Raw genomic sequence first — 21,414 nt, 5'->3', positions numbered from 1 at the left:
GGCGAGAGAGTCCAAAGAAAAGAGGTGGAGGTTATGCTGGATCACAGTTGCAGGCTGAAGTCCTCTAGAAAAAGTTTGAATCATCTCAGAAACTTCTTTGGAAAGGAAAGGGCTTTTCAAAAACTGTGAAGAGCTCTTCTCTATGGTTGTGCTTTACAAGACCTGAGTGTTTCTCTCCAGGCAAACTGGGGCATCTTTGCTTTTGCTGTCCAGGTCCCTGATTTGGCAACTTGAAGAGACTAGCAGGCTAGTTTCTAAAAAACCCCCTCAGTCATCAAGAGAGAGCAGGACATCAGAATCATTAATGAACATGAAAGGAGTGATAGGAAACATCAACAATTCCTGTTAAGCAGAGCAAATGATAATAATATTCAGAGGATAAAGTCAAAATAGCACTCATCCTTTGACATTTTCAGGAAACTAAGCAGTTGTGTAGGGAGAATATATTTGCAAAAGTTTCTAAAATTACTCTAGAAACCTTGTTGAAGCAGGGTCTCAGCTCACTTGGGCAGAAGAACAGGTTATTATTAGTTAGGCATTTTCAGGATTGTCTGTGTCTTCTATTGCTTCTCACACATAAGTCTCAAAGTGTGTTATAGGGTGGTCAATATTATTGTTCCTGCCGTGCTGAAAGACCAAATAAGCACTCAGAGTTGATAATTTGCCTGGGGTTACCCAGAAGCAGAGCAGAGGACTCCAGTGTGCCTGTTTAGTACGTTGTTCACTCAATCAGTGTTTTCTGAGAAGAATCCACCCGGGGAAGGTTGGCACAATATATTCACACAGACAGAAATCACATCAAAGAGTTTAACACCTCAAATTGACAAAGGCGAAGCAGGAGCACAGAGGGATGCATTAATTTTCTTCTGGTCTCACAGCAGGTTCACGGAAGAAACACGGCCCCAAGCCAGGTGCCTTGCCTTGCTGACAAGCAGCCCACCCCCAGGCCAGGCTGGCTCAGCCAGGGTCTGTGGTCACACTCTCTTCTCCTGAGCTGACACCCTGTTTTCACCTGGAGGTGGAAGAAAGAAGTGGTAATATGAGATACATTTATTTTGCACACCGGTGAAGTTCTAGGAACAGAAAACAGAAAAACTCTCTGGCAAAAGGGAACAAAATAGGGAGAGAATTTAGAAATGCCATGCCATGTATTTCACATTTGGCAATTTGTACTTCAGAGGTAAAACAATTTTGTATGTGCCCTTTGAAAGTGTGAGGCTGCATGCATGAAGAAAGCACCTATTTTCCTCATGCTTTGAGCAGGGGAGCCATATGTTTTAAAAATTAAAAAGAACAATTAGTCTTGGAGCATTAAATCTGCCCATCTAGGTGGCTGACTAGCTTTCTCGCAGAGATGGCTGTCCCAGAGTGAAGCTGAGGAAACAAGGCTTAGAAATGTAAATGTTAGTAGGTGTGCAGGAATATAAATTAGGAAAATTGACAATTTAAATTACTTTCATTTACTTTCATTTGCTGAGTTCCCAGGCCGGCATCAGAAGTTACATCTGTCGGGTTGCTAGCAGGGTGGGGTATGGAGGCAGAGGGGCATGGGGACAGGACAGGCTCAGTCCCCATATTGACAGTAGGATCTGCAATGACAGCATATTATCTCATGTAAGAAGTCCTAATAGAAACAGGAGCTTCCCCCAAACATGGAAGGTACCATGTAGGGGTAGCTGTCAGCTCAGCAGAAGTTTTCAGGCCTCCGGACACTTAAAGCACATCCTTATTACGGACACCTCTGGATTCTTTGATTGAGGTTTTCCTGTTTTGCTTGGGAGGATTATAGATGGAAGGAGGGTTAAATGATAAAGTGAATCATATGAGAGTGAGGGAATGCCCACACAATGAAAGAAAGGATGACTGGAGGAGACCTTTTTATTTCAGCGGGTTGTGTGGAATAGAAAAATACAGATTTAAGGCATTCTGGTGCCCAACACTGTGCTTAGATGCAAAAGGTTTGTGCATTGTGCTTGTTTTGACTATGAGATCCTTGGGGTAAGGACTGTGGTTTTTTCAGATCACCTAGCACAGTATTAACCTAGTCTTTGTGCAGTCCTGGAATGCAAACATTAACTATGATTGTTTTTCATGGCAAAGGCTATGGCAGACTATATTTACAAGGAGATCCATTTTATCCAATTTAATTATTTTCTGCTTAAACAAAACACATTCATCTTAGTTTTGTATTTGTTTGGGTTTGTTTTTTAAATACTATATTCATGTGAGAAATGTGCCTTTGCAGTATTTGACAGTTACTTTTGTAGGTTAATAAAAATCATAATGTATGTAGCCCCAAATGTCAAATATATCATTACAGTTGGTTTTCAATGTCCATTTCAATACGGTAGTTTTGTGCTTGACTGCCATCATGGAGCAAGAGGTAACAAGCCAGGGCCTCATTGGTATCAACCACTGGACAGCACTCAAAACATCTAGTCATTTAACAGGCAAATGGACAATCTGTAAACCAGTGTGACAAACCACCTGCTACTCCTTTCCTACTGTTCCTTTTTCTGTTCTGCAAATACAAATTACATGAATCTCTACCACCAAGAAATCTGCAGACTCTAACAGAATGTCAGCCTTCAACTCGGCTGTATGTATGAGAAGGCAAATAATAAATAGGAGCATTGGTACGCAATTTTCATGCCATTCATTATTCTATGCAGCTCTTTCTCACGTCTATTCTTATTTGATTCCCCTAGAATATGGCCACATTTGACTAAGTAGCTGTTCTGATGAAGAACAATGGAGGCTACTTCACTATTTCACTAACTTGCTTTCAGATAGTTGTCAGTTCCCTTTAATTTTGTGCTTTTTATAATTTATAGCTAAGAAACGGAGAAGGAGCTACTATGTTAAGGTGAGGTTCATCCAAGAGCAAAATTTTGAAGCATTATTTACACACTATTCTGAGAAATATATGTTATTGTCATTGTGAAATAGAATCTACCGTCTGATTTGGGAATACTTTTGTGTCACTATAGGCTATTTTCTGACTCACCTTGGCGAGGAGACTATGTGAATCTCATTACTTCAACAGATGACTGTAAGAGGCTTCTGTATAAAAGGCTGCAGTTTATGTTAATCATTTTAACCGAAGAGGAAAATGGGGAAAGTAGAATGGGGATCCATATTTATCAGCCAATTTTTCCTTTTCTAAATTCTATTTTTATTTTACAGGTGATGGAAGTTAAAGGACAAATGATTCATGTGCCAGAATCAAATTCGATTTTGTTTCTGGGTTCCCCTTGTGTGGACAAACTGGATGAACTGATGGGCCGAGGACTCCATCTTTCGGACATACCTATCCATGATGCTACTCGCGATGTCATATTGGTTGGGGAACAAGCAAAGGCCCAGGATGGCTTGAAAAAACGAATGGATAAGCTGAAGGCAACGCTAGAATGCACACACCAAGCCCTGGAAGAGGAGAAAAAGAAAACAGTAGATCTCCTTATTTCTATTTTCCCTGAAGAAGTGGCTCAGCAGTTGTGGCAGGGGCAGCAGGTTCAGGCCAGGAAATTTGATGATGTCACCATGCTCTTCTCGGACATCGTTGGCTTCACTGCCATCTGTGCACAGTGCACACCCATGCAGGTCATCAGCATGCTGAACGAACTCTACACACGGTTTGACCATCAGTGTGGATTCCTGGACATCTACAAGGTAATAGCTCAAGTTAAATTAACAAAATCTAATGGAAACTAAGATAGAAAAAAATCCCGGTAGCAATCTTCCTAAATTACAGACCTCCATATCAAAATGGAAAGGCAATAGTTTTGTTTCACATGACAAAAAAAAATCTGAAATATGCCCATTGAAAGTAAAACACTTTGATGCTGAGCTGTCATCATGGTTCCCTCATGGGAATATATGCCTCATATTGCCATTTTCCTATAGGAATGTACATCTCCTGTATTATAGCCTGGTTTCCTTTAGGTGACACATCAGCCACTGTGTCCTAAGGGTAATGAAGTGCACAGTGATGATCCTAGACCAAGCTGCAGCTCCTGGAAATACTTTCTGTTTCAGCTGAAACTTGAATGGTTTAGGGTTTAGGCACTTATCTCTCACCTGAAAGAATTTATTTTTTCCATAAAAAGCAGAGGATTCACTAAAATAAAGTGTTATAAGAGATTTAAATTTCCACTGAAAAACAGGAAGAGGAGAGCAGATGTCCATTCATAGTCAATGGAATGAGTGGGACACGGCACCGGGGTGCCATGCTCCTTTACTGCTCTGCAGAAAAGGAGATGTTGCATGTATTGGTCCTGTTACGGACTTCATCACGTTCACTTCTCTTCAGTGGGTTTGGTGTCCAGTATGTATTTGAGAGAAAAAGGAGGGGAGGTAGAATTTAATAAATGCAGGTAAGGTATGATCTGTGTAATTATCCTGTGAAATCTACAGAGAATATGTTTTGTATATGGAATACTTTTAATTTTTTGATAGGAAAAACAGAGCAAATTCCTTTTTATAATTGAATACACCAAAGATAAAAACCCTGAATTTTAAAATTATGTATTGACTTCATTTTCTGCCCAACGCTTGCAAACTAAATCACCAGTTTTCAAGCTGTTTCAAATAGAATTTGTTGATAGACTATAGAGAAAAGGTTTTCACAAGACTGCTGTCATTTTCATTTTTAGCCTCTAATACACTTTAATAGGCATCCAAAAATATTAATTACCCATCTAAATAATAATTGTGGATGAAAAGTTACAATACATACAACAGATAGAACTGAACATAGTATATGTTGGTAGGACAGTATACTGAAGTAAAAGGTCACGCTGTAAATAAATTTTGTGCTCTTGGGTGATGGGTTTGTATTACTAATGCTCAGAAGCCATTTTGGGAGAGGACTGCAATGGAAGGTACCAACCCTCACTTGAAAATCGTTATGATGATAAAGTCAGAAAAGACTGGAAGTTTGATCTCAGTTTGTATTAATCTGGGGTTGCTGCACTGGATCTTGAGCCAGCTCTGAGAACGGGACTTGAGGAACTTCTGACCCACAGTCGAGAGTGATGCCTAGTGACCCTGTTTCACGTTCTGTATCTGGTACATGGGTGTAGTTAGTGTTTTCCCAGATGATTAATTTTAGTTAGCTGTTTTGAAGCATTCAGGACATTCTTTGTTGAAAACTATGGTTGCATGGGAATAGGAAATAAAGTATGTAAAACTCTATGACCTGTGTGGAAGGAAGGTTGATTGAGTCCTGTGAGAATACTAAGAAGGAATATTTATACATAGGTCATGATTATCATAGAATTTAGACCATGGCTTTCAGCCTTTCACCTAGCTTTGTGCCACTTCACATAGAAACATATTACCGTATGGAAATACTGTCCTGACCAGTGAAATAAGATGATGGCTGCTGAGATAGGCAAGATAAGATATATGCATTCAGGAAAAAAATAAACTCCAGAAAGCTAAGAACCCCATGTAATTCTATGAGCAGGGGAATAAACAAAACCTGTTTTTCTATGGAAGGATGTCTTACACCTCTAACACCTTTTGTCCACTGTTACTGCTTTAATATAGCCAGTTGTTCTCAGATCCTTTCATCCTGGGTTTTCCTCCATCTCCCTACTCCCATGTAGGGAGCAGCCCTGAGCAGCCCTAGATATTCCCTGCTTCCCTCCACAGCCCACTCATGAGCAAGGCAGTGTGCACTGTGGCTATTTTGGAGCTTTGTGTACCTTTTTTTTCTCCCCCCAAATCTTTTTTTCATTTATTTTTTAACTACAAGCCTAAAAAGTTACTGTAGGGTTAAGTGAAAATGACTCAGTTAACCATTATAGAAAGACAAAACTCAGGCAATGAACCCTTTTCCTTTTCCTCAGACAATCAGGCTTAAAATAAAATGACAATTCTCTTGAAAAAGCATTTGCATTTAAAATAAAAATAACTTGTGTGTTTATATCTTTTTCATCTGTTTCAGATGATATTCTGGAAGGTAAGCTTATTGCTAGGAATGATCACCACCACAACAACTATAATTTTAGAAGTTATTGTCAGGCAGTGAATTTTAGATATGTAATCACCAGTAATTGTACCTACAGCCTGCCTCTAAGATATACTCCTGTAATTAGGCTACAGAAATTTATCATGTGATCTATACATATCAAAACAGATCAGTTTTCACATTTGCTTGTTTTTAAGCAACATGGCAAGAATAATTTGCAAAGATCATTTGGTGAGTACTTCTTAATACCAAATTCACCGGTTTGTAAACAGAAAATTAAGCAAAATTAATTAAATAAATTCTACGCTGTAAGCTATTCACCCAGCCTTACTGTTACAGCTTTTTGAATTCAGAACCTTGTTGCGTCTAATCTTGGACCCAGATAATGAATGTAATATTTTCAATCGTCTCATACTATTCATTCAGGGATGTTTACAGAAAAGTATGGCACAGAAAGAAGAACAAAGATCCTTGCATTTAACAAGTCAGACAGAGCGCAAGCATAATGAGCTATGACATACAGAATAAGAAATGCCTGGAGAAGGCTGAAGGGGAATGAATTAGACTTTGAAATTTCTTGGAAATGAAAGTAAATAGCTATAACTGATGAGGCAGGGAAAGGTTATCCAATGGATGGATGCATAGGTAAGAATGACAGAAGCAGATGATGGTCTCAGAAAATGAACTTCACAGCAGCATTTTGAATGGATACCAGAAATGACAGGTTACATTTGTCCAGGATGAGGGAGAACGTTGCAGTAATTGAGATGCATGGTGATACAAGTCTGGGTGACAGTTGTAGCAATCTGGAAGAATCTGTGCTTTAGAGAGTGAAACTTTAGAAGGAATCTGCTTACATATAGCCTTGATGAAAGATCAAGAGGGACACTCTTGGGGAAATCACAGAAGGGAGAGGATGTGAGAGAACTGAGACCTGGCAATGCATTTGGAAACTGGTGCTGCTGACTATCTGTGCTAATTATATTTGGCTTGGAACTGAGGAATGGGAGAAAAAGATGCTGTCAAGCAGGGAGTGCAAATCAAAGCATTGTAGATGCAGATGCTCAGTAAGCTAGTGTCTTTGGACACGTAAGTAGAAACATCGACTACAGGAGCAGAAGTAACGGGAGAGGGAAGATCTCAGTATATCTTGAAAGCAATTGCTTTGGGTAAAATACATACTGGTTGGCCTGACTGTGTCTTTGTTTTGACCTGTTTTTCTCTGTATCTGAGGTCCTGTTGTTTATGAGCCAAGTGCTGGGAAACAATGCTCCAGCTAAACCATCTCTTTATTAAATAAGCTATTTACATATGCTGCAGCCACGGCTGCTGGCATTTAAAACTTAACTCTGCAGACTGAAATCTTCCCTGCTTAAGATTCCTGCAGCTTCTGTTTCTCCCTCCAAGTAATATGTCTTTGACATAGGATCATTTAATTATTTTCTTTTGTTGAGTCCTTTTGCCTATGTAAGCCTACTTTCCCAGCTCTTTTTCCCTCAGTTTACTTTCTGAAACAACCCCATTTCCCTCCCTCACCCTTCAACTACTGCATGGAGTAAAGACAGCACATACTGTGGCTGTTTTTATGCACTGGATGGGTGGCTATATATATCTGGCTGGGTAATGCCAAGCCAAATAGAGCAGAACCAGGCCTGCTCCTGTAAGTGTTAGTTTCTTTATCCTTTCTCTGGACAGTGCAACATTTGTCCTTGAATACATTTGCAGATTTTCCCCTAGCGCTAAACTTCACTTTCTATGAAGTGCTGAGTCCCACTTTCCATGTCTAAGCAGAGAGTCACAAATGTTTTTGAAAATGAACTGCAAAAATTTCTTTGCTATACATCTTTTTGATCATAGGTTGATATACGAGACACCTGGCCTGCTGGTGGCAGGTGGGATGCACCTGTCCTGGAAGGGGAAAAGAATTTTGGGGCAGGAGTTGGCAGGGCTCATTGACAGGGCTTTAAACTAGATAGGAGGGTGGAAGGGGAGATAACTGTGCCTGTCAGGAATAAACCCAAGGGAAGCATGCCAGGGCTTGAAGGATGGTGGACTAGTGAGGACTCTCATCTGCTATTTCATTTGAAAGAAAGGATAGATGTTTAGAAATCATGGAAGCACCTGAGAGGGGTCTGGTGGGAAGTGGGGCCCACACTCACAAAAAGGTGTTGGAATCATTAGCTCATCGGAAGTGCATCTGTACCAATGCACGCAGTGTGCGCAACAAACAGGGGAGCCTGAAGCCATGATGCACCAGGAAAACTATGACATAGTGGCTATCACAGAAATGTGGTGGGATGCCTCACACAACTGGAGTGCCACAATTGATGGCTACAAGCTCTTCAGGAGGGACAGACAGGAAAGGAGAGGTGGAGGAGTGGCCCTGTGTGTTAGAGAATGCTATGAAGCTCGGAAATCAAGTATACTGATGATGGGGTGGAGAGTGTTTGGATGAGGTTAAGGGCCAATAAAGCTGATATCACTGTGGGAGTCTGCTATAGACCTCCCAACCAAAGCAGTGAGGCGGATGAAGCTTTCTATAAGCAGCTGGGGGAAATCTCACGGTCACTTGCTGTTGTTCTTGTGGGGGACTTTAACCTCCCGGATATCTGCTGGGAATACAACACAGCAGAGAGGGAACAATCCAGGAGGTTCCTGGAATGTGTGGAGGATAACTTCCTTCACACAACTGGTAAGTGAGCCGACGAGGGAAGGTGCCCTCCTGGACCTGCTTCTTGTGAACATGGAAGAACTTGTGGGGGAAGTAAAGGTTGGTGGCCGTCTAGGGCACAGTGATCATGAGATGATCAAATTTCTGATTCTTGGGGAAACAAGGAGAGGGGTTAGTAAAACTGCCACCTTAGACTTCCAGAGGGCAAATTTTGACCTGTTCAGAAGACTGCTGGACAAAGTCCCTTGGGAGGCTGCCCTGAAGGATATAGGAGCCCAGGAAGGCTGGACATACTTCAAGAGAGAAGTCTTAAAGGCACAGGAGGAGGCTGTCCCCGTGTGCCAAAAAACAAGTAGGTGGGGAAGGAGATAGGCCTGGCTAAATAGGGACCTTTGGCTGGACCTCAGGAACAAAAGGAGAGTCTATGACCTCTGGAAGAGGGGGCAGGTCTCTCACGAAGACTATAAGGGTATAGCAAAGCTATGCAGGGAGAAAATTAGGAGAGCCAAAGCGCAGCTAGAGCTCAACCTAGTTACAGCTGTTAAGGATAACAGAAAATGTTTCTATAAATTCATTAACAACAAAAGGAGGATTAGGGAAAATCTCCCTCCCTTATTGGATGCAGAGGGAAACATAGTCACAAAGGATGAGGAAAAGGCTGAGGTGCTCAATGCCTACTTTGCCTCAGTCTTTAGCAGTGGAACTAGCTGTTCCCTGGACACCCAGCCTCGTGAGCTAGGAGACAGGGAGGGGAAGCTGAATGAGGTCATCACAATTAAAGAGGAAGTGACCAGTGACCTGCTGCACCGCTTGGATGCGCACAAGTCTATGGGACCGGATGGGTTACATCCAAGAGTGCTGAAAGAGTTGGCAGACGTGCTTGCCAAGCCACTTTCCATGATCTACCTGAAGTTGTGGCTAACTGGGGAGGTCCCAATGGACTGGAGGGTAGCAAATGTAGCGCCCATCTACAAAAAAGACAGAAAGGAGGATCCAGAAAACTGTAGGCCTGTCAGTCTGACCTCGGTAGCAGGGAAGGTCATGGAGCAGATCATCTTGACTGCCATTACAAGTCATATAATGGACAAGCAGGGGATCAGGCCTAGTCAGCATGGGTTTATGAAAGGCAGGTCCTGCCTGACGAACCTGATCTCCTTCTATGACAAGATGACCCGATTATTGGATGAGGGAAAGGCTGTGGACATTGTCTACTTCGACTTTCAAAATGCATTTGACACTGTTCCCCATAGAATTCTCATGGAAAAACTGGCTGCTCATGGCCTGGATGAGCATACGATCTGCTGGATCAAGCACTGGCTGGATGGGCGGTCCCAAAGAGTGGTGGTCAATGGAGTTAAATCCAGCTGGCGGCCGGTCACAAGTGGTGTTCCTCAGGGCTCGGTGTTGGGACCATTTCTGTTTAACGTCTTTATTAATGATCTTGATAAGAACATAGAGTGTATCATCAGCAAGTTTGCAGATGACACAAAGCTAAGCGGGAGTGTTGATCTACATGAGGATAGGGAGCCTCTACAGAGAGACTTGGATAGATTGGATCGATGGGCCAGCGCTAATGGAATGAGCTTCAACAAGGCCAAGTGGCAGGTCCTGCACTTGGGCCACAACAACCCCATGCATCACTACAGGCTTGGGGAAGTGTGGCTGGAGAGCTGCCTGGCAGAAAAGGACCTGGGGGTTCTCATTGACAAGCAGCTGAACTTGAGCCAGCAGTGTGCCCAGGTGGCCAAGAAAGCCAACGGCATCCTGGCTTGTATTAGAAATAGTGTGACCAGCAGAAGGAGGGAGGTGATTGTCCCCCTGTACTCAGCACTGGTGAGGCCACCCCTTGAGTATTGTGTCCAGTTTTGGGCACCTCAATATGAGAGAGATATCGAGGTGCTGGAGCGAGTGCAGAGGAGGGCAACGAAGCTGGTGAAGGGCCTAGAGAATAAATCTTATGAGGAGCGATGGAAGGAGCTGGGACTGTTTAGTTTGAGGAAGAGGAGGCTGAGGGGAGACCTCATCACTCTCTACAACTACTTGAAAGGCGATTGTAGAGAGGTTGGTGCTGGTCTCTTCTCCCAGGTAATTAGCGATAGAAGAAGAGGGAATGGCTTCAAGCTGCAGCAGGGTAGGTTTAGGCTGGACATTAGGAAAAAATTCTTCACAGAAAGAGTGGTCAGACACTGGAATAGGCTGCCCAGGGAGGTGGTGGAGTCACCATCCCTGAATGTGTTTAAGAGTCGTTTAGATGTGGTGTTAGGGGATGATGTGTAGGGGAGAACTTTGTAGAGTGGGGTTGAAGGTTGGACTTGATGATCCCAAGGGTCTTTTCCAACCTAAATGATTCTATGATTCTATGATCTTTGTTGTCAAACTTTTAATTGAAACGATATTGAATATTTATTGAATAAGACAATATAATTCCACAGGTTAATGTTATAGTTAGAATTCACAACTTTGTTCTGTGAATTTCTGCTTTCTTTTTGGCTTCATTATTTGGCTAAACTGACTGTCTGAGTGCTGCCACGCACATGCCACAAATTCCTTTACCAGCTTCCGTGTGGTTCTCTTTGGCTATTATTCCTGGCAACATTATTTCAGTCACTTTACACTGAATGATATTTATTTTTTTCTGAATGATACAGCTAGTATGTCAGATTGTAATTTTCTGGTTTTATACACCTAACTCTGCTACAGCCTTAATTTTTGTTTGATGTAAAGACCTGAGACTGAAAAGTGTGGGAAGTCTGGACTGCTCTGAAGTCATTCGAGACTGATACTCACCAGTTCTGAAAAGTGTTTATACTGAGGTTGTGATATAATGCTTTTAGGAACCTAATTTTAAACTCATATTTTCTAAAAACACCACTTTACCTTTTTTTACTGATAGCTTAAGTTGCAGAAATCAGTATTCATTTTACAGAAAATATCAGTACTTTCTCAGTGCCATGACTATCCCTCCTTGATAACCAATATGATAACCATAGAATGATGGAATGGTTTGGGTTGGAAGGGACCTTAAAGATCATCTAGTTCCAACCCCCTGCCATGGGCAGGGACACCTCCCACTAGGAATACTGCAATGTCAGGAGTCCTGAGCTTCAGACTATTCTGAGGTTTTCCAAGCTTTATGTTTCATAAGCTAAAAACCATAGTCTCCAAGTTTTCATGTAAAATCTATGGCCACTATTTTTATCTTATTTCTATCACTTCTGCAGTTTTAACCTTTTAAGTTCAGTGCAACTACATGACCATTCTGAGAAGGTTTCAAATTCTTTTAGCTTCAGCTTAGGCATCTGCAATATGAAGATTATGATGAAGTGCAATTGAAATATATAAATGATACTGATACTCTTGTATGAGCAATATGATATGAATAGGTGCAGTTTTGGGGATTACTGGTGTACTAGGTGTTGCTTCTTCCTGTTAGTTTAAAGTCAGTGGGTTTTGAATGTGTAATAGAAGAAAACAGGTAACAGAAGAACAGTTCCATTGCCCAAAATCTCTCTCTCTGTGGTGCCACCCAGCCTGGTAGAGCTGCCCTTCAGCACGCTGCTCTGTTCAGGTCCCACCACAAAGGGCTTCTGATTCTTCTTTTTCTTGCTCTGAGCAGGCTATAACACCGACTTTCTCCTTGAACTCTCTGGCTGCACGTGGACTTACTGTCACACACGTGTGTCTCACTCCATTATGAAGTCTGGGCAAAGCTGAGGCGCCTATTTTTTTGTGGGAACTCAGAAGTGTTCTTGAGTTAGGTGGAAAAAACCCTGAACAAAACACAAAAGATTCCTTGGATTTTCCCTGCAGATCTGGTGTATCACCACCCAAGAGCTCCAGGATATTTTAAATCTTCCCATTACTTTAAACATGTATTTTTCTGCAGCCTTGTGGAGGATTTACACTTTTTGTCTTTAGGGAGATTTGCAACTGAAGCAGACATGCAGGCTCCAAAAGAGTTATTCTTTACTTTACAAACATACAGACCTGCACAAAGCACTAAAACATCTGTGTGTGTTACCCTGCTTTAGGCAATTCATCACCCAAGAATCCTCTAAAGAGTCTAAGACTTCTGCTTCTGTATATAGTTTCTTCTTCAGGAACACTGTGCTTGTATATATTTCTTTCTCTTTTTCTCATTTGTATCTCTCCTGCCACTTTTCTTTTGTCTGAAAAGCACACATTTCTTTATAAGTGTCCTGCTCCATTTCTCTCAAGCTGCTTGGGAGCCTTGCAGCCTATGTCCAACTTACAGGTCCTGGGAGTGCTTCCCAAGTCCTTGGTTTGTGTGCAAACCCTGGCCATATTCTGACTTTTTATTTGGATGGGACCGGTAAGGGTATCCTCTTCTGGGGGTGCCTGCTGCAGCATACAGGTCTCCCTGATGCTATGTTTTGTAAACCCCACCATTAATACTTAAATTCTTTGTTTTCTTGTGTCATGTTTTCCCACCTTCTAAATTTTAGTCCCTATGAGGGTATGGAGAAAATTGATTTCACTTTCCATCAGCGTAGGCTATTTATATTTAAACAGTCCAGTATTGTGTCAGATCTAGAGGATACATAGCACAACTGTGACAACATATTGCTGTCCCTTCATATACCTGAGTACGCCAAGATGCAGCATTTTCATTCATGCAAATAGCATTCAGAACTGCACCTTAATTTCTTAAATTATTTAAATGAATATGGAGGATAGTTAGGTAAGTTAAGAGAAACTAGCTAACATATGAATTTAAAGACATAAATTAAAGCTTATGTAACCTTGAGGAAGATGTTGTTCAGTAGTAGTTTTAATACCAGGGATACCTATAGCAAATTAACACCACTCTTGACATCTGGAGAAGGGCAGTCACATTAAACTGAAATGTGTATCTTAAGCTATGCATGATTATTTGAATATTTGCTTATTTTGTTAAACAGTTCTTTACTTTGACATTGCAACTACCTCACATAAGGCAGAATGCCAGCCAGGATATTTTCTATTCATCAGACATCATTTGGTGTGATTTTTGCGATTTTGTACTTGCCTACAGAACAGAGAAATCCCTTATGCACTATGACTTTTGTACTCCACGACTGTTGTGTGCAAACCTAATGTTGACATCATGTAAACTGTAAGTCTTCTAGCATGTCTCTATTATAACTAGTGAAAAAACCACTTTTAAAATACTAGATAATAAGTCTACACAGCAAGTACTATTTGTCTCTTTTCCTTTTGTAAAGAAAACATCACTCTGAATTAATGTGTAGATGAAAGAGTTCCTCCATATATTGGATACTGAAAGATTTATACTTAAGACTGCTAAGTAGGCGCTATAGAAGGAGTTCGGATACAGCTCTTCCTGCAAAATGCTCCTGAACTTGCCAGCATGTAGCATCATTAAACTCACTAAAAATAAAACGCCCTCAGGCCTGGTAAGAGCAATTGCTTCATAATTAGGCTCTCGGGAAAGAAGCTGGGATTTGTAGTAAGACATTTCTTTTAAAAAATAAGCTTTACCAGATGAACAGATTTCTGAACTTCATAGGTGGACACATGGAATCCATTCCTGCTCACATGGGAGGGGTTGTCCATACACTGAGTTACTTCCAAAAGCAGAATGCAGCGTCATAAAAGCTTTGCAGAGTTACCTTGAAACTTACGCACGAGATTTCACTGCTTAGGAGTTAATTTTGAAAAGTTGAAAGGCAGAAGCTAAGACAATCCAACACTAAGGTAGAAACTGAAGGAGATTCTTGGGTCCATTTGAAGACAGTCTTATCCTCAAATCCTATCTTGAAAACTTTTAAAACCTTTAAAAAATAGGAGGTATAGTATAGTATCCGAGAGATTTTGGGAATCTATAAATAATATTGTATCCAACATGTAGAATTAATTTCCAGCAAAAAACCCCAAATCTAAATATTTTAAGCTGACAGATGTTTCTGAGCTTCATGGTGTTGCACAACTCAACTGTGTTTCATAGCTTTTCTGCCAAATCTGTGCAGTGGAAAAACATATTGAATACTTCAAAATACAGACTGAACTAGGCTTTAATTTGCATTCACACAACATCAAGAAAACAAACAGGTTTTGATTAATTTGAAAAAGGTCAGTACTCACTCTTCGTTACATAGACAGAAATATAGATCTTGAAGCTACTTCAGGATCAAGTATACTTAGGCCATGCTCAGTGGAGTCTTTCCTGAACTGCACTTACACCACCTCTAGAGAAAAAGCACACGCACACACTTCACCTCTCAGTGGAATAACCTACCTAGTTTCTCTCCAGCATGTTTTTTTGACATTTCTTTCCTTAGAATCTGTATTTTAGATTAAGCGTCTTGTTCAAGTCTTCTACCATAAGCTGCCCGAAATACTTTATGTCTGTCCTCTCTCCCACTTAGTGATTAATAACATCCGTGATCTGCATGCCAAAATATGCATACCAAGATAGAGGATTCTTTGAGCTAAACAGAATCTTGCTGTTGTGCTGACAAACAGTATCTTAGCACTAGCAGCCAACACACTCATGTAATCTTTTTCCTGTTTTGGGGTACTTCATGGGAGCAGCAACATGGACTCTGTAGTGCACTTTCAAAGGCATAGGGTGAGTCATGCATGAGAAGATAACAGCGCACCTAGAGTCTTCTGAGAGTTGCACAAACTAAGCCGTCCCAGTCTGTGGCCATCATCTCCCACACAAGCTGGGTTTTCATCCATTTCTCAGAAAAAGTGTGGGAGGGGTCTTGCATACCAAATGACAGTGCGGGTGTGGAAAGAGGCAACTAAGCAAAGATCCTGGCTCCTGCTGTAGTAAGTGGGTAAAAAATGAGGTTTGCAGAATTCAGGATGGAATACATCATGCTCTGGAAGTTCATTTTTCTCTTCAGAGACTATAGAAAGAGTACAGATGAGTAGCTTAAATTTGAGGCTTAATTTTTCTGTGTCTGATACTGAGTAGTGTGAGTCCCAACCTGAATGACAATGTTGTGAGGTTATTACTGATTTGCAGAGATAAATTTTGGAGAAGGATTTGAGTAGAAGGAAATATGGGGGATGTCAATGATGTCTTGAGGTAGAATATGGATACTAAATAACTTGGTCCCCCTGTACTCTGCCCTCGTGATGCCACAACTGGAATACTGTGTCCAGTTCTGGGCTCTCCAGTTCAAGAGAGACAGGGAACTACTGGAGAGAGTCCAGCGTAGGGCAACAAAGATGATGGAGGGATTGGAGCATCTCCCTTATGAGGAAAGGCTGAGAGAGCTGGGACTCTTTAGCCTGGAGAAGAGAAGGCTGAGGGGAGACCTTATTGACGTTTACAAGTATCTAAAGGGTGGGTTTACGGAGGATGGAGCCAGACTCTTTTCAGTGGTTCCTAGTAACAGGACAAGGGGTAATGGGCACAAGCAGGAACATAGGAAGTTCCGAACAAATATGAGAAAAAACTTTTACGGTGAGGGTGACAGAGCACTGGCACAGGCTGCCCAGGGAGGGTGTGGAGTTCCCTTCTCTGGAGACTTTCAAGACCTGGATGCAGTCCTGAGTAATGTGCTCTGGGCAATCCTGCTTTGGCAGGGGAGTTGAACTAGATGATCTCTAGAGGTCCCTTCCAACTCTGAAAAAATTCCGTGATTCCGTGAAATTACGTGAGTGCTGAGATTGCTGACAATGTAAAACTAGAATGGAGAGGATGTCCATTTTCTTCAGTCTTTGTCCCATACCAGTTAAAAAGGTATCCTGTTTTCTGCTGAACTAGAAGTCATGGACACGAATAATGAAACCCAAATGATACGTCTGCAGCGCCACTTTGCCATATACCATGGCCTTTTCCTAATTTTCCTGCTGTACAACTTAGGGCATGAAACAGATGAAAGAAAAGCCCATTGGGAAATACTAATAACTTCAAAGGTTTCTTATAGTTTCTATACTTGCAAGAACTTAATCTTAAGGCTGATTTTTTGTTCTATTGCTTTGGAGGGAAGGTATTTCAGCTTTCATAAAAGAAATACTTCGTGTTGAGATACTATGTAGTTCAGTCTTGCAGGTGGAATGAAGTGTGGATAAACAAGATAATGAAACTTGTGGGAAGGCACGTTTTTTTTACTGCAATACCTGAGAACAGTTCCCAGCTTCCAGTTTCAGGTGCATTCCCATCCTGAATCCTGGCTTCATGCTGGGATGAAATTTAAGAAACTACCTCTTCATATATTTATATGCTACCATGGAAGTGCAACCTAGATGTGCAGGAAGCTAAGATGTGCTCCAGTAAGTCCAGGCTGAGGAGTACATATGGACTTACTTTGACTAAGAGACAACCAGGGACATACCCTACCTTTTCTCCTTAAGCAACTAAATTATAATCAAAACAAAATTAATACGCTAGAATTAATTGATTTTGTTGCTAATGTAATCGTAAGAATCACTTAAACTTCATATTCTCCAATAAATGCTGTTCTGAGTCTGGATTTATCTCTAAGAGTGTAAAGGAAACTGACATATGGTGTGTAGAAAGGTTTTCCACTGGTTCATGTGTCTGTCTAGAGATCAGCTTTCCTGAAGGACTATTTGTTTTCCCAGGACTTGCTCTGCCCTGTTTCTAAAATTCACCTGCCTCTGTTCCCTTCCATGTTCAGTCTGCACTTCTGCCTCTTCACGTAGCCTTGTTAGAACTTTCTCTTCTGTAGTTCTGAGACAGAGGTGAAACTATACTATTTATAATATCATAGAATCATAGAATCATAGGGTTGGAAGGGACCTCTGGAGATCATCTAGTCCAACCCCCCTGCCAGAGCAGGGTCACCTAGAGCAGGTTACACAGGAACACGTCCAGGTGGGTTTTGAATGTCTCCAGAGTTGGAGACTCCACCACCTCTCTGGGCAGCCTGTTCCAGTGCTCTGCCACCCTCAGGGTAAAGAAGTTCCTCCTCATGTTTAGGTGGAACTTCCTGTGTTCAAGTTTGTGCCCATTGCCTCTTGTCCTGTCCCCGGGCACCACTGAAAAGAGCCTGGCCCCATCCTCCTGACACCCACCCTTTAAGTATTTATAAGTGTTGATAAGGTCACCCCTCAGACGTCTTTTCTCCAGACTGAAGAGACCCAAATCCCTCAGCCTTTTATAGAACTATTATAATATAGAACTAGCCATCTAGACTATCCTCATAGTTGAAAAAGTATGATTTTGTAGGGTGAGGGTGAATCTTTTTTAGTGTGAGATTCATCTTTTCCTGACGGAGATGCTTAGCACGGGTCAGATGACTGCTAGAGTTCCCATTGCAGTCCATTGACTGTAAAGAGAACTGTGAATGAATAACTCAAATTCAAATTACTATACTAGAACTGTCTCTGGCTAGGTGAGCTGAATCTCACCTGTGTAGTCTACATCTTACCAACTTGCAGCCTATCTGCTTGAAATATTGCTTCTTCCCTGCTTGTGCCATCTACTTTTCATGTGGTGTATATTTACACCTATTTAACATGATTAAATAATCATATCAATTAAAATGAATGAACATAAAATGGCATTAAACTAATATAGTTTAATGCCATGTTATGTTGTTTCATGCATAGAGTGTATTTTGACTGAGTAAAAAGAAGTTTCACTGCATTTTAATTTCTGTCATACAATCAACATCAACATCAAAGAAAAGTTATTTCTTTCCTAATTTCATGGCTTTTGTTATATTGGCACTGGAATAACTCCCATCATCAGCAAGCATGAGTATTGTGCTGTCTCTCAATAGGGTCTCTTAGAATGCTTCACTGATTAATTCAAAGCTTGACTTTACGTGACTTTTGCAAATGGATATGATGTTTGTTGTCCAAAAAACTATGTATTGCTCACTCCCATTGAAACAATCAGTAACATGTGGAATTGACTGTAAGAGGCAATGGAGTATTCAAGGGTCCTTAACATTAGTGCTGATTCTGTTCATTTTTAACTAAGAAGAGAAATGTTAACAGCATTTCATCAACCAAAGAAACTGAGGTGGCAATTTTACCGACGATTGTTAGAGAAAGATAAAAAAAAGCTGACGTTCTGGCAGATGCTAATCTGCTGGGTGATCACCAGGGAAACTGCAGTGTTGCAGCTCCAAGCAATGCAACTCTGTGGCTCAGCTGAGCAGTAAAGTTATCTATAATAGAATATACAGAAAAAAGGTGTTTTTTTCAAAATTTGTTTTCTTTCTTCCTGCCTTCCTCTCCTCTCCTCTCCTCTCCTCTCCTCTCCTCTCCTCTCCTCTCCTCTCCTCTCCTCTCCTCTCCTCTCCTCTCCTCTCCTCTCCTCTCCTCTCCTCTCCTCTCCTCTCCTCTCCTCTCCTCTCCTCTCCTCTCCTCTCTCTTTCGTAGGAATATAGGTCACAAATCAGAAAAAAATGAAAACATTTAATTAATGCCAATGAAGGAAAAATAATCATTAAAAAAAAATGCATTTCTTTAATGTTTCCTTGGGTGTTTTAAATATTACATCATGAAAAGTTCAGCAAGTGTGGATAATTTTCAGCTTTAATTTTTCAATTGTAATTTATATAGCAGATTTTTCTTCCTGGAATTATAAGATACAGTATTAAAGAGAAAAATCAGTGACTGCAGCATGACCTCAATTATCCGAATGACAGGGGAGACAGAAAACATTAGGACAACTAATATTTCAGATAATTATCAATATAGCTAATGGATATATTGAGGGACAGGGAGTACCATACAGTTAAAGTTTGGATTACAGTAGAAACTGCCATAACTAGTGCATTATAATGGTCCATGTTCGACAGTATTGAATGTGGGTACTCCAAGAAGTACAAGAAGTCCCATGAGCTACTTATGAAATGTCAGGTACATATGGCAGACTTTTTTCTAGCATTTTCATTTTGAGATTTACACCCTAAAATACAAGGATTATGTTCTTTATCACTGTATTTGCTGAAGCATCTATAAAAATCCTCATTGTCTGCAGAACTATTTGATTGTTCTTTAAAAAACTTGCAAAATTCTTTTTATCTGAGTAAGATCTCATGGTCAATAAGTTTCACAGGCTTCCCTCTTTCCTAATCCATAAGGATGTTGATGTAATTGTTTCTTCTTGCCCTCCCACCCCACACCACTGTGAAAAGCCCACCTCTGTCTCCCGGAGGACTTCCCTTAGGCACTGGTGGCTGCTCTTAAGTCCCTCGAAGCAATCTCTGCTCCAGGCTGATCAAGCCCAGCTCCTCCAGCTTCTCCTCACAGGGCAGGTGCTCCAGCCCCACCATCTCGGTGGACCCCCACGGGGCTGGATCTACTTTATCAATCTCTGTTTTGTACTGAGGGGCCCAAAACTGAACACAGTATGTAGGTGTGATCTAATGAGTGCTCGGTGGGGCGTGATAACCACTTTCCCCAATCTCTGTTCGTACATCCCAGGCTATCATTGGCCATCTTCACTTCCAGGACTGACTTCTGTCCCATGTGCTGCTTGCTGCTCACCAAGACCCTTAGGGTCTTTCCAGCAGAGCTGCTCCTCAGGAATTTGGCCCCAGGCTGTATCAGTTCCAGGGAAACTCCTTCCCAGGGACAAGACTTTGCATATGTCCTTGTTGAGTTTCATGAGTTTCCTGCTGGCCAATCCTGCCTGTCCCTGTCCCTTAGGATGGCAGCCCTGCCCTAGAGCAAATTGACGGGTCCCACAGTTTGTTATCAACTGCAGGCTTGATAAGAGTGCAAATAATGTTATTACAGGAAAAGAAGGACAGATTTTGACAGAAAAGGCAGATATATTTACTCAGTAAAATTCTAGGTAGTATTTTTTACATATTGTATTTTGAAAGGTGTTAACTAATCAGCACACGTTGCATGCACCCAGAAAAATGTGTCTGTATTTGGGTAGGAGAGGGGAAACGTGCATAGGCAACAGGTGAAAGGAGAGGCAGGTATTTTAAGATGGAGAATAATGTTCTTCTGTGCAGGGAAAAAAAAATAAATGCCCAAACCAGAAAAGTTATTTTTTTCAGTGAGAAAAGTTAAGTGAAGAAAGCAAAGAACATTAAACTGTGATTAGCTAAGCCATTACCCCTTTCCCTGCTGCTTATTTTTGGTTTGTTTTTTTTTCACTCTTAACCTCTTTAAGAGGAAAATGATACCATTGCAACTCCTGTTTGTTATTATTTCAGTATTATAAAGTGAAACTTTATAGAATAACTCCCAGCAGTAGGAGAGTTTTAGGCTATTGGCAGATTACTCATAAGTGATAAGAAACAGTTTATTAATAAGCATCTCTTCAGCTAAATATAGCGTATACACTTTATATACTGTGGCTGTAAACAGTGTGTGGAGTGTAGAGAAACTGTTTAATATTCCAAGTTTTCCTGCCAACTTAAAATTACAATGATTATGAACACATACTTACTTAAGCAGAAATAAATATTTCTGGTGATTAAAATAACAGAAACAAGTGAGACCATGATCAGGATTTGATGCATTTGGAAACTCAACTGAATTTGTAGAAATATCTGTTACTTTATAAAAGAAAGATAAGAAATCGAGACATAGAAAGGACTGCAGAATATCTATTTTTAGTTACTCAATTAGAACCTGGCATATTCTGAAGTCCCTTGCTAAATTGTGACCCACGGTCTAACATCAGGGAAGACCATAAAGCTGCTGGAGGACCTCTCACATCAGTCTTTTTTCTCATTCCCACTAAGACACCTGTTGTGGTTTAACCCCAGCTGTCAACTAGGACTATGCAGCCATTCACTCACACACCAACTGCCCCCTCAGTGGGACAGGGAGAAGGAGAAAAAAA

At 41.1% G+C, this 21,414-nt stretch overlaps 1 protein-coding gene across 1 annotated transcript in view; it reads left to right on the top strand.

Annotated features, from left to right (window-relative positions):
* Window positions 1-21,414, top strand: part of GUCY1A2 (guanylate cyclase 1 soluble subunit alpha 2) — a 184,475-nt gene that overhangs the window by 87,206 nt on the left and 75,855 nt on the right. The window contains exon 5 of the mRNA XM_063330286.1: window positions 3,187-3,672. Coding sequence (XP_063186356.1) covers window positions 3,187-3,672 — 486 coding nt within the window. The remainder of the gene's footprint in view (window positions 1-3,186; window positions 3,673-21,414) is intronic.

This window comes from Chroicocephalus ridibundus, chromosome 1 (genome assembly GCF_963924245.1).
Source record: "Chroicocephalus ridibundus chromosome 1, bChrRid1.1, whole genome shotgun sequence".
Lineage (NCBI taxonomy): Eukaryota > Metazoa > Chordata > Aves > Charadriiformes > Laridae > Chroicocephalus > Chroicocephalus ridibundus.
Note: the sequence above shows the minus strand (reverse complement) of the source record. Positions and strands in the feature narration are given on the sequence as shown.